This window comes from Cyanistes caeruleus, chromosome Z (assembly GCF_971803275.1).
Source record: "Cyanistes caeruleus chromosome Z, bCyaCae1.hap1.1, whole genome shotgun sequence".
Classification (NCBI taxonomy): Eukaryota; Metazoa; Chordata; class Aves; order Passeriformes; family Paridae; genus Cyanistes; species Cyanistes caeruleus.
Window position 1 is genome coordinate 55,729,570 of NC_141732.1, and position 16,905 is coordinate 55,746,474.

The 16,905-nt window shown below is 33.3% G+C and overlaps 1 protein-coding gene across 14 annotated transcripts in view; it reads left to right on the forward strand.

Annotated features, from left to right (window-relative positions):
* The window catches only part of TNPO1 (transportin 1), a 70,874-nt gene extending 58,820 nt beyond the window's left edge, over positions 1 to 12,054 (forward strand). For 13 of the 14 annotated variants that reach the window (XM_086866679.1, XM_086866675.1, XM_086866676.1 and 10 more), the window contains 7 exons: positions 409 to 507; positions 721 to 816; positions 3,606 to 3,681; positions 4,478 to 4,577; positions 5,949 to 6,023; positions 8,774 to 8,916; positions 10,461 to 12,054. In XM_086866679.1, coding sequence (XP_086722805.1) covers positions 409 to 507; positions 721 to 816; positions 3,606 to 3,681; positions 4,478 to 4,577; positions 5,949 to 6,023; positions 8,774 to 8,881 — 554 coding nt within the window. In that variant the 3' untranslated portion in view covers positions 8,882 to 8,916; positions 10,461 to 12,054. Of the gene's footprint in view, positions 1 to 408; positions 508 to 720; positions 817 to 3,605; positions 3,682 to 3,770; positions 3,845 to 4,477; positions 4,578 to 5,948; positions 6,024 to 8,773; positions 8,917 to 10,460 lie in introns of those variants that run through there. The other variant, XM_086866681.1, reaches the window with a different exon arrangement.
* Positions 12,055 to 16,905: the final 4,851 nt, after the last annotated feature.

The following is a 16,905-nucleotide window of genomic DNA, read 5'->3' on the forward strand; positions in this document are numbered from 1 at the left end:
TATTCAGTTGATTTGGGGTATGTTCAATCATATGATAAAACCAATAGTACTTGCAGCTGTGTTTTTTTCCTTCTCTTCCTCTCATCTCACCTAAGAAAGGGAAGGAGAGAAGAAGATTTCTACATGAAAGTTACATAAAGATAAACCCTGTTAGGAAGGTTTGAAAAGCATAATTTGAAAATATTTGCATTTATCTGCTTAGGTTCTAAATTCCTTAGGTTAATCTGATATAATATTGAGCTGGAATATGGCTCTTGTTAATTCAAATATAACACTTTCCAAGTATTTAAATAGGTTTACATTTTCTTTTTCTTAAGTATCCCTTTTTTTTTACCCCTTACAATCCTAAAGTAATGGGACAAGATGGTTGTATTGTGTGATGAGATTTTAATATATTATTCTTTCTAGCTGATTTCATGCCAATTTTGGGAACCAACCTAAATCCTGAATTCATTTCTGTGTGTAACAATGCCACCTGGGCAATTGGAGAAATCTCTATCCAGATGGGTAAGATTTAATTTTTTCTTTAAATTTCTGCACATTTAGAATTATTTGTCTGGGTATTTTGTGTTTTTTTTTTAAAAGTGATACCTTTATGTTAATATTTAAATAACATTTGTGATCCTTGTCCTTGTTAGTAAGTTAAGTGTGTGTGTTCTGTTTACATTATGTATATTAATGGTCATTTTCTTCTGATTTTTTTTTTAATTGTTGTTTCAGGTATAGAAATGCAGCCTTATATTCCAATGGTCTTGCACCAGCTTGTAGAAATAATAAACAGACCCAACACACCAAAGACGTTGTTAGAGAACACAGGTACCCAAAAAATAACCTGTACATGGTGAAGGGAATTAGAAGAATTTTTTTTAATAATTATTTTTTGAATTTGTATAGGGGAACCACACCAGAACTGATTTTGTTATGTACTTGGGTTTTATAAGCAAAAGCAACTCTGTTTTGCACAAGCTCTTACAAGTCTCAGTCTTGCAGCAAATCATATATCTAGATTCTAATTAATTTCTCTTTTTATAACATTTATTGTATCTGTTTATCATCTATTTAATAATGCTTCTGGTTTTATTTGTGTATTAAATATGACAAATGTATGCAGTAACACTTAGGACTTACTTTCTCACTGATTTTGATGTGTGCGTGTCCTTACACGTGTACTGTATATATATGTCTACTGTTGGAAAAAAATGTAATTGGCACATATAAAACAATAAATTTGAATTTATGAAAAAGTGCATTTTTTTAGAGACAAACTTAAAATATCACACACAAAAATCTAGATCTGTGATGGCAGTTTTACCACAGTGTAACTGAAATTATGTTTAATTTCTGTTACCTAGACATGTACAAATTATTGAAAACAATTCTAATAATGGCATTCATATGTTATGTTCTGGCTTTGCATTCCAAATTGGGAGTGATTCCCAAATGCCTTACTGAATTGGAATTTCTGAGGCTTGTTTCTTTTGCATTTATAGAGGGCATGTTCTGGTATGAAAAGCACCTTCCATACTAGAGCAAAAAATATATAGATGATATGAGTTTATTGTTTTGTAGGTGATGGATTTATTATTTACTATTTTTCTAATTGAGGATTTTTTTTCTCTTCTGTTTGAAAATGGTCTTGTAAGAAAATGACAGTTTCATTGCTATATCTGACATGATTGAATATGATGCAAATACAATAGTACACTTATACTTTCTGAGTAAAGCAAGAGATAATTTGGAGAGACATTTTTTGAAAAGTATATTTTTCCTTCAGTATTCTCTAAACTTAAAAGTTGCACTTTCTCTGCCCCTCTATCCTATTAGTATGGAAGGTGAACTTGAAGGAAAATTCACTTAGTTTTACAGCATATTATAGGTGCTACTTTTTGAAAAGAAAATTCTGAATCGATTACCTAGTTGTGAAATATGCCATGGAATAGTGTAACAGTATAATACTATAACAATCTAAGTTTTCCTTGTCCCTGCCCTGACTTCCATCCTCTGCACTGATAGTTGTGTAATACCTGTAACTGAGAGGCATCCAATAGTTAATTGTATGCTTCCATCATTGTTAAGAGAATTTTTGGAAGCATCTGAACACAGATTTTTTTTTATTTTTTTTTTATTTTTTTTTTTAATTCTCTTAGTAGTTATTTTAAATGTGGATGGATAACTGCAAATAAATGTTGAGTGTGGTGTACTTATAATAAGTTTGTTGTGGGATATTTTGTTGTGTACCACTAGTATGTGCAAGAATATTACTGGTTTTGCAGTAGCTTGCTGTGTAATTAATTATGAAAACATACTTTGACAGAGATTTCTATTCCCTGTTCAGGCTGTTGCTGTAAGAATTTACAGATTAAACTTAAAATTGTATTTTTATTTGACTTCAGTGAAGTTTTGTAAAATACTAAAACAATTTATACACTGTATGTGGAAATTGAGTAACATCACTACATTAACAGTGAGCTGCATCACATGGAATTAATGTTTCAGACTGCTAGTATATCCTACACCAAACTTTTATTTGAGAAAGCATCATCTGCTTTATTGCATGTTTCATGAAACTGTTCACAAATGCCTGTTAATTAGAGTGTTGCATAGTATGTCCCTTGAACATAGGTTTCCTTTTTCTGCTTCATACAAATCTGCTGGATTTTAGTATTATTCATGTATTTTGCTTCAAGTAATTCTGATACATTATTCCCCACCCTCTCCTTTTTCTAAAGATTAATCTTTTGTGAGTTGAGCAAACACCATTAAAACACATTTGCATAATGATACTTTCTTTGATCTATCCCTTAGAACAAAGAACCAAAATACCTAATCATGTGGTAAAACAATTTTGCTTTTCACGTGTCCTTATGCTTTGGTATCAGAAGTCAGATTCTTGTATGTCTTATAAGGAAAACTTTTGTGAGCAGGAGAAAAACAAGGATTAAAGAATTAATGTTCTGCAGTCAATTGCTTTGAGTTAGCAACCATTTTTAATTAAATTCTCTGTGAGATTATGAAAAAGACAAACATTTTTTACTCTTTGAGAAGTATTCCATCTATTTAGGATTTTCAGACAGACCACAATATATTCTATGTAAAAGTATTTGGAAATGTATTTTTACTGATATATTAGGTCTATAAAAACCTTGAATTCTAAATATTGGATAAAGTAAATTGTTCAGAATACTTGATACTAAAACTGAAAATTATTAACTTCTTTTTTAAAAAATATCCATTAATAGTACATTTCAGTAAAAACATTGAATGTGTAGAGGTAAATTTACTGCAAATGATTACTCTAAAGAGGGACAGAATGATAGCTTACATCAGAACGCCTTTGGATTTAAAATTGTGTTTTTGGTGTTCTCTCATACTTCTTTAATTTTTCTTTTACCTTGGAGAGTATACCATATATGTTGCTGCCTCTTATTTAGGGGGTGGTAATAAACAGCACTGGTGAAATCTTATGTTTATTATCATACACAGATTCTGTTGGTTTCTGTTTCTGAGTTATTTGTTGTTTTTTCTTTATTTTTTCTCCTTCCCCCTCATTTGCTCATGTCTTGGTTGGCGTTTGGTGGTGTATAACCGTGATTGCGTTACCTTAGCAATAACAATTGGTCGTCTTGGTTACGTTTGTCCTCAAGAGGTGGCCCCCATGCTACAGCAGTTTATAAGACCCTGGTGTGTATTATTCAATCTTTTTTTTTTAATTCATTTTTCTTCACTCTCTTTCTTTCTTTCTTTCTTTCTTCTCTCTATCTCACTTTTAGATATATTTTCAGTTGGTTACAAAATCTCAATCCTTAATCATTGCCAACCATGTGACTAATCTTGTCCTATCAGGTTTGTGAGTTTTTAGTAGCGCCGTCATGTATTCTTTATGTTGTGGCTAACGACTAATTTATGCATGGGATAAGATTGTCACATGCTTGCTGTGTTAAAGCTTGACTATGAAAGAGCATTTTAAAATCCACCAGAATGATAATACAATGCATGCAAATACTGTAAAATTTAAACTGTGCATTACCTAAAATTCAGTCGGAGGCTTGAAATGCTGTTAAGGAATATATGTTTATAGATTTGTAACGTATAAAATAGCTTGCTTGCTGCTGTTAAAGTTCAATAACTGTTCTGTAAGTGGTATCTGACATAATTCATACTGTGACAGTATTTTCTGTTCCGCTTCTAATAATGATAGTTTATATAAGTATTTCAGATATATGTTTCTTTTGTATTTAATGGAATAGAGGTCACACTTTCTGACTACAGTGTAACAAAAAAGCCAGATTCTGGAGGTGATGCCTAATGGGATTATGCTAGTAAAAAATGTGTGCAACAAGTACTTTTCTAAGTGTTCAAAATTGTGTTTCAGATTGTCTTATCAGTGTGACTTATTCCATCAGATACTGTCATCTAGTTTTGACTTGATTGAAGAAAAGTAATAGAGTTATCTAAGTTTTCCTTTCCAATTCGTTAGGTGTACCTCTCTGCGAAACATAAGAGACAATGAGGAAAAGGATTCAGCATTCCGTGGGATATGTACCATGATTACGGTCAACCCCAGTGGAGTAGTCCAAGTAAGATACATTAATAGATGCTAATTTTTCTTTACTCATGTGAAACCTAGTGAAAGCTATGTGTGGAATATGAAAAAGTTTACCTTGAAGAGATTCCCTGCAGTACATGATGTAGCTTTATTTTAAGGTCAAGGAGCCCAAAATGTTTATATTGTGAATGATCCATATCAAGATGCTTCAGTGTTTGTCATCTAAAAAGAAAAGGGGAGAATTATTGATAAAATCAGTTTTTGTCTTTTACTTACAATGAATGTGTAAACAATGAACTTAGATTATAATAACTGTATTTTGAGACTTCTGACAGGTTGTGGTCAGGATCTGTATGCAAATATAAGGTAAAAACTTATATTCTTAAACATTTTCCAGATGTAACCTGGGTTTTCAAAACAAGAAACAGAACAAGTAACCACCCCTTTGTTCTTAACACTTGAGTAGGGAAGATTCTGTTTCAACTTTGGGTAATTTTTTCAAATAGTCAATGGAACAATGAACAAGCATCTCTTTAAGATAGATGGTACAACTGAAGAATAGAATATGACTTGATCTTTAGTCTCCACACCTCTAAAGTAAAGCTGTATCAATGTAATATTTCCTAAGAGGAAAATAAAATTGATCTTTCCCTTTTCTCTTTCTGGAATTCTTCTTCACAAAAATTGGATGTTTACCTTGCTTTGAAATTTTCAGTTCTTTTCATTTAGTCTTACTCTGTACTTTGCATTTCAGTCTTCTACTGTCTGTTCATTCATGTAGGTTACAGAGAGGGGTTAAATAAGGACTCCTTTCATTAACTCACCCCTCCTCTCTAGTCATCATCCCCAGCTCCTATTATGTGCACTAGCAACATTATTTTTGAAGACTGGTGTTCTATTGGTGTAGGAGGAGGTAAAGCATAACAGCAGATGTCTGGAGTAGAGGGATTTTGAGGTGGCTTTAGTTTTGAACCTGTATGATAAATGTTTTCTATGTCTCAGAAAAAACCTACTTAAAGAAATAAAACAGCTTTTTTTCCCTAAATGGAAATGTGTGAGAGATGCATTTGTTGCTTGTGACTAAACTAAGTAGATCTTGCAATTGTATGTGTATTGAAAGAATTAAAATTATACTAGTATGGTGCAGAGGGGAGAGTTAGGGTTGGTTACACTGTAGTTTAGTTATAGACACTCAGCAATTTCATACAATAATACATATTATTTCATACAAATACAGTAATTTACCATTGTCTGAATTAACTGGAAAATAAATACATAAAGGCAAAAGCAGTTGTGAATTAGGATCAAAGACCATCTGTGATGTTCACAGAATGAACATCAAGTGTTGTTTTCAGATGTATAAATTGATGTTTCTAACCTGTATGGTTATTTAATCTTGTAGGACTTTATTTTTTTTTGTGATGCTGTTGCATCGTGGATTAGCCCAAAAGATGATCTTCGAGACATGTTCTGTAAGGTAAGGTTGCCAAGATAACAGTGTGTTCTAGTGGTGGTTGTTTTACATCCTCTCATTTCTTTCTTTCTGTTTCACTGCTAGCACTTACTCTGTGGTCATGGAGGTTTCTCTACCCTCCATGGTCATAAAATGTCAGAAAAAGCAACATGAATATCCTGACTTCATTTTATAACCTATATCTTCTTATATGCATTTGGATTATTCCAAACTCTTGTAAGCAGTTACAAGGTTCACTTGAGGTGTTTTTTGAAGGGATAATGATCCTCAAACAGCTTTTCATAATGTACAGCCTACTATGTTTTTCCTGCCTTTGGAAGAACAGTGGACTTTATACTACATGTAAGACTTTTTTTTTCAGAAAACAAGATTTGTATAGTTGAAGGCTATTCTTTGCCACAAAGTTGGCTACTTTATTTTGGAGACATACAAAAGTTTCAGATTAAAAATATCCCAGTGGTATCTTATTTGTTTCTCCTAGCTCCTGCTGAAAGTAAGAGATTGCTTAATTCTCAGAATACCTCTTGGTTGAGTAAATTTCAAGAAACTAACATGCCCCAAGAATACATCCCTAGACAAAGTGTCAGTAGAATTTAAACAAAAGTTTAAATTTTTATTTATTTAACTTTTATTTAAAAGTCTGAATTTTGAAATTGAAAAGTTTTTACCTTGTATTAAGTAGTAAAAACCAAAAGGCTGCACCCAGAATGCCATACAGTGTATTTTGATACTAGTGTCTTAAATGAAAAAACGAGGGAGAAATGGTTCACCTCACAAGTTCTAAAGTGAAATCCCCATTTTTAGTAAGTTCTGTTTCAGAAATAAGGTTCATGATATTTATCAAGCAAAAATATAGCATATTCTTTAGTACTTATTAGGATCCTGAATTGGTATCGGCACTTACTCTTCCATTAGTGATATGTGTGGGCATCAAATCAGAAGCTAGAACTTTTCTATCCCATCTTTAAGAGTAAAGACAGAAATCTCACTGTCCTAGTGTCCTAGTTAACATCAGATAACTGGTGTGCTTCCAAGAAGCATTAGATCTGGAGAAGGCTCGGCTATGAGTATTCTAATATCAGCAGAATGAAACAGCAATTGCAACTTAAAAAGGAGGGCCTTGATTGAGTCTGTGATGATTGTCCAAAGCAGTCTCACTGCATGTTTTTACAGCAGTCCTTCAGCATGTTAAACCTCTCCTTTTCAGATTCGTTCCAAGTTACCTGTTTAGGATACAATGCATTCAAACTGAACAGAGTGGTTCTTGGTCACTTGGCATAAGGACATCCTTGCTTTCTTAAGAAATTTTAAAATGGTTTTGTGGGTTTTGCCTTGCAGGAAAAGAGACAAAGCTTTCTTCAGTGCTTGCATGCAGGGTTTTTAGACTACTTCTTCATGAATATGTGATTGCTATAGTCCAATTAGATGTTTTTCCAGCACTAATTATGACTTTCAGGAACAAGGGAAAGAAAGTGGATTTGTCCAGGTTTGGGTTAGTTTTTTTTAATAATTTATTCCTTAGTACTAGAACTGGAAGAGAAAATACTTCTAAGAGCAAGGATAGATGAGCTGCCAGTGTTAAAATCTGACTCATAACCTTTGTCATACCAGAGCATTCTTAGATTTTTAGTAGTTTCTTAGCAGCTGGTTAATGTGACTCTTTGGGTTTAGGAAAGAGCCTGCTTGTGGGAGGGAGAAAAGCAGCAAGTTAACTGGTACATGTAATGTCATTACCACTTCATCTGTTTAAAAACTGCTTGGCAGTCTTGTGTTGAGCATGAACTTGTTACCATGAGCTAGAATTTTGATGTTGCCTTTTATTTGACGATGTCTTCATGACAGACTGTTCCAGAATTCAGTTACATTGAGTGTAAAAAGGGAAAACCAAACTTTAGATTTTTTTGGTATAATTTTCTATGAAGGACAGTAATTTTGTCTGCTTTTATAATTTCTGATGTTTGTCTTGTACTTGCTGTTTTAAGAAATAACATACTAAGATTTTTTCTGATAGTGTAATTTCATGTTTAGTTTGTTTATTACATCAGAAGATTCAGACTGAAATCTGTAGATTAGTTGTTTTCCTCTTTCACTGGCTTTTGATTGCCATTGACTGCAGATCCCTGTTCTTTCAAAACAAAGAAGATTTTAAGAGCTTCATTTCTAATGAAGTTGTCTTACAGGTTCTGTGTAGAAAATGGAGTTCTCAAAGATTTTATATTTGTGCTAGAAATTGACATTCTATCCAAAACTGGCTGCCATTTAACTCAACTTCCCAGAATATACTTCACGTTTCTTAGAAAATAAATGTGTCACAGTAGTCTTAAAATACATTAACTGGATGGATGGATGGATGGATGGATGGATGGATGGATGGATGGGTGGGTGGGTGGGTGGATGGATGGATGGATGGATGGATGGATGGATGGATGGATGGAAAATGAATTGAAAAAAAATATAAATAAATGTTCTGAAGTGGCTTAACATTACGTTTTAAGTTACCTATTAAAAATATATAAATACATATATATATACACTAATTTCTGTGGGTAGCTATATTCTTTATGTCACCTTTAAAGAAACACATTAAGAAAGACCTTGTTCTACTTCCTTTGCTTCTTTGTAGCACTTCAGTATGATACTGGAGAATTCAAATTGCCAGATGTACAGCTCAGCAGTTTGTGGCTTACTGCATATGAGTAAAGAATGTACCCTCTGGTTTTTGCTTATTTTGACTTATCCTTTCTCATTTTTAGATTCTTCATGGATTTAAAAATCAAGTTGGGGATGAGAATTGGAGGCGTTTCTCTGACCAGTTTCCTCTTCCCTTAAAAGAGCGCCTTGCAGCTTACTATGGAGTTTAACCTCATGCACTGTAGCTGCAGTCCCATAATTAGAGGTAAGCACTTGAGTCTTGCTTGCCAAAGAGAGCTGAGACTTCCTCCTTGTTTGCATTGTATGAAACATAATTAATTCATCAGTCTAGAATTGCTGACCTACACTGGAGGAGCTGTCTTTCCTTCCTGTATGACGGAAAGAAAGAAGGGATGATAGTATACCTAAATGGTGACTGTAGCAAAAGCATTTGTCTGATTTTTTTTATTGTTACAGAGAGAGAGAAAGAAAAACTGAGTCTATGATACACACAATAGTTTATCAAAAAAGTTGAAAGTGTATATAAGTGTATATATATAGTATATAGGTATAACATAGTGCTTGTTCAAGTTTAATAGACAGTGATGAATATGATCCTCAAGTCATCGTACTAAAGATGACTTCGTACGCAGGCTACCTTACATACTATGAGTTAATAGATGGCAGGTGTGGTCTAAGTGGGAATGCTCTTCTAGGATAAAAGAGCAGGTTTGTTAACACAGTAGCTATGAGAAGTCTAATGGCCTAACTACATAATAAATTATCTTTCCTCTGAATAAAGAATGCTATGTTAGTAACTACAGTAACTGTAGTAATTTTAAAGCTTGATGTTTGGGGAAGGCTGATATATTTATTATTGCCATGTTCCATTTTGTGTGTCAACTCAGAATTGTTAGACACTTCTGTGTGGAGAATGATTCAGCTTTGACAAAGAAGAGTGAAAATGCATTCCAGACTAGCTCTGGTATTACACCACTTTGCTTTGTATGCTACATGTATGTGCTGTATAGAGCAAATTTCCCATGTGTGATACTGTGAAGAGATTATTATATTACCCAAAAAAGAGAGCGAATTAGTTTATTCTTTTAGTTTTTATACAAATTTGATAATTCTAGTAGAATTTTTATACTGAAATTATGAGTGTGTGTCATGCTGTTCTGTTTAGTGTTGGAACAGACAGCTATTTAAAAGTTAGCCTAAGATTTTTTCAAAGTCAGTGTTACGAAACATCCTATTTGCATTACATGTTTGATCAGAACAATGGATTAAAAATAAAACAGCTACATACTTATCAAAGAGGGCATTTCAGTTCTGGCATAAGGGTTTCCTGATGAAAAGGAAACCAAAGTGAAAAAATCTGCCATTGTTCTTAGTTTCAACTGCAGAGAAGCTATGGCTATCTTATTTAATCCACTCAAAAGGGAAGTTGCTAGGTCAGTTGCATATATGTTTACTATTCTTTCTCAGTGTCATAACTGTCTCATAATTTTGTGTTAAAAATGGGAAAACTGGTTAGAATACATAGGGCTGCTTGTATCTTCAGTCTGAGTTTAGCACAATAGTGGAACTGGCAATGTAGCTTCAAAGCATTTGTTGTTTCATGAATAATAATTTATCTGATACACATGGGCTGGTTTCTTAACAGACTTATAAGGGAACATTAGGGATAAATCCATTTTTAAGTTAGAGGTTGGCACTTAGTGCTTGAAAAGGACTCTTAGTTTATGTACCTATCTGCCAGAGGTTCAAGGTAAGATTTAATTACACTGTTATGTTTTTTTTTTACAGGTCCTTCAGTCTGGGAGACTATGAGGGAGCCTCTGCACCCAGGGAAAATGTTACCCTTTACTGGGGGGAAGGGTAAACCAGTAGGGAATACAGTACAATCCCAACCCTACTGGGAGGGGCGGGAGGGAGGTGTTGCCGTCACTGTATTAAGTCGATGTTGGGAAATGTTTTAACATCTGGAGCCTTTGTGGGTGGAAATCTGTCTCCTATTACACCTCTGCACTGGATGTGAAGAAGAAAAAAAAAAGAATCTAGTCACAAAACAGCACATTCTGGAATATTGTGGGGATTTGTACCAAAATAAGAAACCATATAATTGAACTATAGGGATACGTAAAGAGGAAAAATATTTTGCGCACAATAAAGGAAACCTAAGAATGGGGGTCACAAACAGTAAAAGGCTTTCTTTTTTGTTTTCTGTTTTTTTAAGTAAGGGTTTTCTACATTATTTCATCCTGCTTGATGGGATTCCTAGGTATTTGCATGTTAATGAAGAACTACACAAACAAAGTTAGTACAGTTAAAATGCAGCTTGTGTCTGTATTAGGAACAGGCACTTGTGGTGTACAGTATAGAAACCCCATCATAAAATAATAAAGGTTAACTTGGATAAAATGAAGCAACCTGCAAGCTGCCAAATAAGTCACTCCTTTCATTTTTGGGGTAAGGAGAGGGACACTGCAAAGGAAAGATTGACATCTTAATTTTTGCATTAAGAAAAACAACCAAGGTAGTGGATATGATTTTATTATTGTACTTTGTTAGTTTTGATTTCTAGAGTAAGGAATTATTCTTAACTTGCAGTTTAAGGTTCAGGCATGCGTTCTGGCTCATAGTGATCAGAAGTAATTTTAATTAGTGGGAAAGTAGCATGCTTGCATCAAATAGAGTGAAATTGGTATACATTTACCTATGTTGCGCCAGTTTTGTGTTGCAGTTTACCAATTCAATATAGCCCTGCATTTAAAATTCCTTTTTAAGATTCAGTGGAATTTATTTTTATTAAGAATATAGATATAAAGTACTGTAGTTAACAATTAGGCCTTGAAATACCTTTTTAGGATCTGTTAAGAATAAGATTGATATTGTATTGTGTGTAACCTGCACAATGTGGAAAGCTGATATAGCTGTGCAAAATATTTGCCTCTGTGCTGTCAGTGTGATGTGCTTTCTGCATGGTTATATACTAGTGATTTTATCAGAATCTCTAAAATGAGTTACATGGTAAGACCCGTTAAAGGCTGCATAAATGTTAGTTGGCACGTAAAGACAATTGTAGAAGTTGATGACAAGATTGCTATATTTGTGTTTATTCCCACTCAACGTATTACCTTCTATGCTTTCTTTTTGTTCAAAGCATGATCTTAAAGAGATGTTTAAGTTAATGGATGTAATGCAGGGTATCTACACTGTATCGGCGCATGTTGGTGGCCCTTTGTGATGTAATTCTATGCACAAGGGTGCAAGTTTAAAGCTACAGAGTGAAAGTTGGTTTGGATCCTCTTCATTTCATTTGTTTAGCTTTTCTGTTGTGGTTTTTTTTCTCTACTTACATGTATTCCTGTGAATAAATCCTTGTTAAGTTAACTCTTTACTTTTCCTTCCATGTGTATTTTCTTATGTACTGTGAATGTGAAATCGTAACTGGTACACTTGATCTTGTGTCCATCTGGAAGTGGCAAGTCTTTATTAATTTAGATTGCCTAAAGAGTATCCCATGATGATAAAGGAAAATGGAGAGATTTTTAACTCTGCTGGTCAGAGGTGAAGCCACACCTTTCCATTTTTCAATTGCTGCATTATTAATCTGCAAAACGAAATTAAGCCATAACAGCCTTTTTGTAGATTTAGTTTCTCACCTTTGCATTGCAGAATGGATACTGGATAACAGTTTTTGGTTTAGTTGGTGTTTTCTGGTTTGGTTTTTTTTTTTTTTCTTTTTTTTTTTTTTTTCTCCTTTGGTTGTTTTTGGGGTTTTTTTTTTGGTTTTTTTTTTTTTTTTGTATTTAGGGGGGGTCTTTGGGGGTTGTGGGATTTTTTGTTTTTATTTTTCTTTAATTTGGTTTGGGGTTTTAGGGGTATTTTTGTTGGTTTTGGTTTGGTTTGGTTTTGTTCTTGTTTGGTTTGAGTTATTTTGGGTTTTTTTTTGTTTGGGGCTTTTTTAAGAACTTGCTCTTCTTCGCATGGTTCTGTTCTTTGACTGTTGAATGATTTAGCCATTGCACTGAAGTTTGAGCTGTGTGAGTGTGAACTTACAAATGCTGTTTAAAGAGTGTAGACTTTTTTTTCCTTCAGTGCATGATCACATGCATGTTTTATGTTCCCCTCCCCCCCCCTTTTTTTTGGCTTTGCAAATTTTAGTGGATTATGCCTGAAGCTAGTTCGGACATGTACTGTATGAAATAGGTTTGATGATGCCAGTACATTCAGTATTTACTGAATTTGATCAAAATTGCATGTGATAACTTGCTTTCAAGTTACATTACTTTGATAGCAGACCAAAAATACTTTCTCAACTAATAACTCTGATATAAATCAGTAAAATTCAATAAAAACTTTAATTTTGAAAGGGATTATCCCAAGCCCAACATTTAGCAAGGTGGGGTATTATTTTAAACCCAAACTTGCTTTAATTTTAGGTGTGTTTGAACATTAAGGAAGAGTTACAGAGAAATGACATTAAAAAGTTTGTAGAATAGAAAACCTACCCAAAAAGTATAGTAGCATAACAACTAAAATCTGGGTTTAACTTAAATTTTAGAAAGCCCCTTTAGCCAAGTAAAACCAATCCACCTCACCCTGGATTATCTTAGGATGCCACTTTCGTACATATTTGTTCTAATACATATTTGTACAGACGTGAACTGATCTGGTGTGACAGCAAGGAAAATAATTTAAAAGAGCAGGAATAACCAGTACAGGAATAAACAAAGTAGTCTTTTGTATCAGTAAGTTCTGTCATGGTATATTTTAAAGCAAATAAACCACATTCCTAATGCATAATATAGCGCAGAGATTTGCAGAAGCCTTCTAGTGGAATGTGAGGTAAGAGAAGTTCCGAAACAGCATTAATGTTTAAAACTGAATTATTGCATCATGGGATATATAAAAAGCATCTTAATTCTTGTGGTGTAGTCTTGACAGTTCATGAATGTTGACTGAATGTTTGTACTGGTAGAATTGTGAGTTCGTCTTTGTTACATTCCAGTGTTTGCCTCTTGGCATGCTAAAAGCACGGCTTACTTCATTTGCTCCTTACACACTGAAAAAGTGCTGTTAGTGTGCTAAACTACAGAAATAGCCGCTGCTACGTAATGGTGTAGATTTTCTACTTGAATAATTTTGTTGTAGGAACCTCAGGAGGTCAGTGTTTACTGTTTTTTATATATGCCTTTTTCCTGTTTTGAGTTTCCCTTTTTGAAGGATTCTGAGAGTGAAAAAAAGCTGCTGATCAACCTAAGTTGGTAACAGAAAGTGTATTCAAAATCCTTATAAATATCTTTTTGGCAGTTCAAAATTGCTGTTAAATTAGTCTTAAGTGAAGTTCAATGTTAAATTTTTTCATAACACAGTCAGGAAACTGCTCATTTCATTTTCATTTCATTTTGGAATTAGATTAGACTAGTTCATTATTTTAACCAGTGCAAGCAAAAATAATCAGTTTTGTATTTTTTTTTCCAAAGCTTGATTCTTTTCTCAATCAGTGAGTATGTATATATTTAAATTGTAAGAAGCTAATTCTTATGCTTTGGTTCATTGCTACTTGAAGCTTGTACTCAGATCACTTTTAGAAGAATAGGTTAAAATTTGTAATCAGTATAATTTTTAAAAGTTATGAAGTAGCATACATTTTGTAACTAATAATATTGATACACACTGTGATTTCTTTTTTTAGGACTTTTACGTTTAGCATCAGTCTTAATTACTTAAACTGCATATATTGTATAATAGTAAAATGTATATTTTAAACTTCAAGTGGCTTTCCTCAAGCAAAACTCACTCTACTTAGAAATATTCAAATACTAGCTTTATCTCAGGTGAATACTCTTGTACCCTTTTTGTTCAGAACACATGCTAATAAAGATGTGTTGTAATTTTATCAGTTTACGTATTTCATTTAGGCAGCTCCTCTTGTCTTAAACTTACTCTAAATTAACCATCTACTGTGGGACGATAATGACTTTTGCTTCACCTGTATTATTCATATTGAATGTATTAACAGATAACGTGCAAAAGCATTCTTCCCTTAAGGAGAATGCATCCATATTCAAACAACTGAAATATTTGTTTTAAAATGCTTTAAATGCAACATTAAGTTGAAAAGATTTTGTTTCAGATTTTTTCAAGGAAAGAAGGTGTAATTTAACTCTAATTGCTTCCATACTATGTCTTTCATGAGGATGATAGATGCATAAAGCTTTTATAGGGTCTAAAGTGTGACTTTTTATCTTAGATAAGGGTTAAGCTCTACAGTGAAATGGCAAAACTTCCTGCAGTTAATGTCAGATAGATGCTGATGTAGTTTGCACACGTATTTGTTATAATATTACATAACCTCACCTTAAATAAATAAAGCTTGTTCAGTAGCTATATATATCATTCACCTGTGCATTCTCCAGGATGATTTGTCTCCATAGTCTTCTATGTATTCTCTAGTAGAAGCTGCATTTTGTCTACCACTGATGCTTGCTCTTTGCACTTAACGGTTGGAGCAGGCCAGTTTTAAATGGGGAAATGAGGCAAGTGCTCTTCTTGCTTGCCTTGTATATTCTGCTAAAATAGTGATACTTGCTTGAATGTACATAAATGAGGGAAGTTTGAAATGGCTCTATAGGATGAATCCCTGTGTGGTGTTACAGTATGCTTTAAGTAAGCCAAATCCACATTGCAAAGAATTCAGCACTTACAGTATAGTATCATTTTTCTATAAACTTATTTTGTTGTGCTACTTTCTCTTTAGGTATCTATTTCCTTACTTCGGGTGAGCAACAAAATTAAGAATGTTTGGGTGTTTTTTGTGAGGACAGCAATGAGAATAAAAAGATTGGCATAAGGAGGTTTATTTGGCTGTTGAAATCTGCAGTGTAATATCTTTTTTTGTGGAAGGAGGTAGATATGTTGTTCATTGTCTGACTTAGTGATACTAGAGACTTCTAAAATTTTAAATTGGATGAAGTACACAAAATAGTTCTAAATGAAAGGTGACCAGATCTTTCTGCTGACAACTTAGGTTGTATAAGTTTTGCTTGAAAGCTTTAAATCTTATGTTTCTGTATCTGCCACAATGTTGGAATGTTTCCTTCAAACATATCCTCCTGCAACCTCTCAAACTGTACTAAATTGAGTGATACTTCTTGAAGTCTGCCTATGTGCTAACAGAACTTCATTTTAAATAGAATATGGTTTTAATTTTTGATAAGCTGCTGAATTTTAAAAGAGTTTTTGGGGCCACCAAATATTTTGGATCATGCAGAGAATATATATTGTACTGTAGTAATTTTGTATTTACATTTGTATGATGTGACATAATAGATGTGAATGTTAATCACTGCTTGACTATGTTAATAAAGTTGTTGAAATATAGATGTTGCGTTCCAATTTTTGATGAATGATTAAAATTTATTGTTCAGTTTATGTTTTGACTGACCCAGTAGTGCAATCTCCTGATTCACACATATCGATGCTGGAATCTGAAGTAAGGATTTTAATTTATCTGAAAGAGAATTGTCTCTGGACAATTAAATGTCAATTTACTTTAGATACTTCATGCTGCTTGAGGGCAGATCAATGTATAAAAAAGGAGGGTTAGGTGTATTGAATTGATAACCTGTTGGGTGATAACTGGTAACTGCTTTACTACTGAGAAATGTTACAATAACTGTTTCTTGAAACAGTTGGTACTTGCTGAGTCTGACCAAATGGGAAAGGGGAGAAAAATGTTGAGCTTATTTCCTGGGTTACCAATAATGTGAATAATTAAACAATGAGTAAACTAGAAATAAATTAAAATTATTCAAGATCTTGAACCAAAATTTGCAGTGGTCTTAGTCTAATTTTATCTAGCTTTCATGGGATTGTGGTAATACAAACTATTTAAGGAGCTGTCCTTACAGAACTTTAGAAGGTTCTATAGTTTAGAAGTAGCTAAAATATGAAACAACAGTTTATTTCAATTCACTCATGTGAAACTGAACATTTTATGTTCACTTCCATTATTTAACAGTTGATTATCTGTTGAACTTAGTCATTACACTATATAAGCAATCTGTGCTAGACATATGTGTCATGGTCTAAATTGCCTACATGCTATTGACTGACTGTGTAATATAGCAATAAAATGCATAGATATAAATACCTGCTATAATGAAATTTATAGTAGAAACTAATTGCTTCATAGTTCGCTGAAACTCTGCTTAATGAGGACTTCCATTTCCAGAAATAAGAG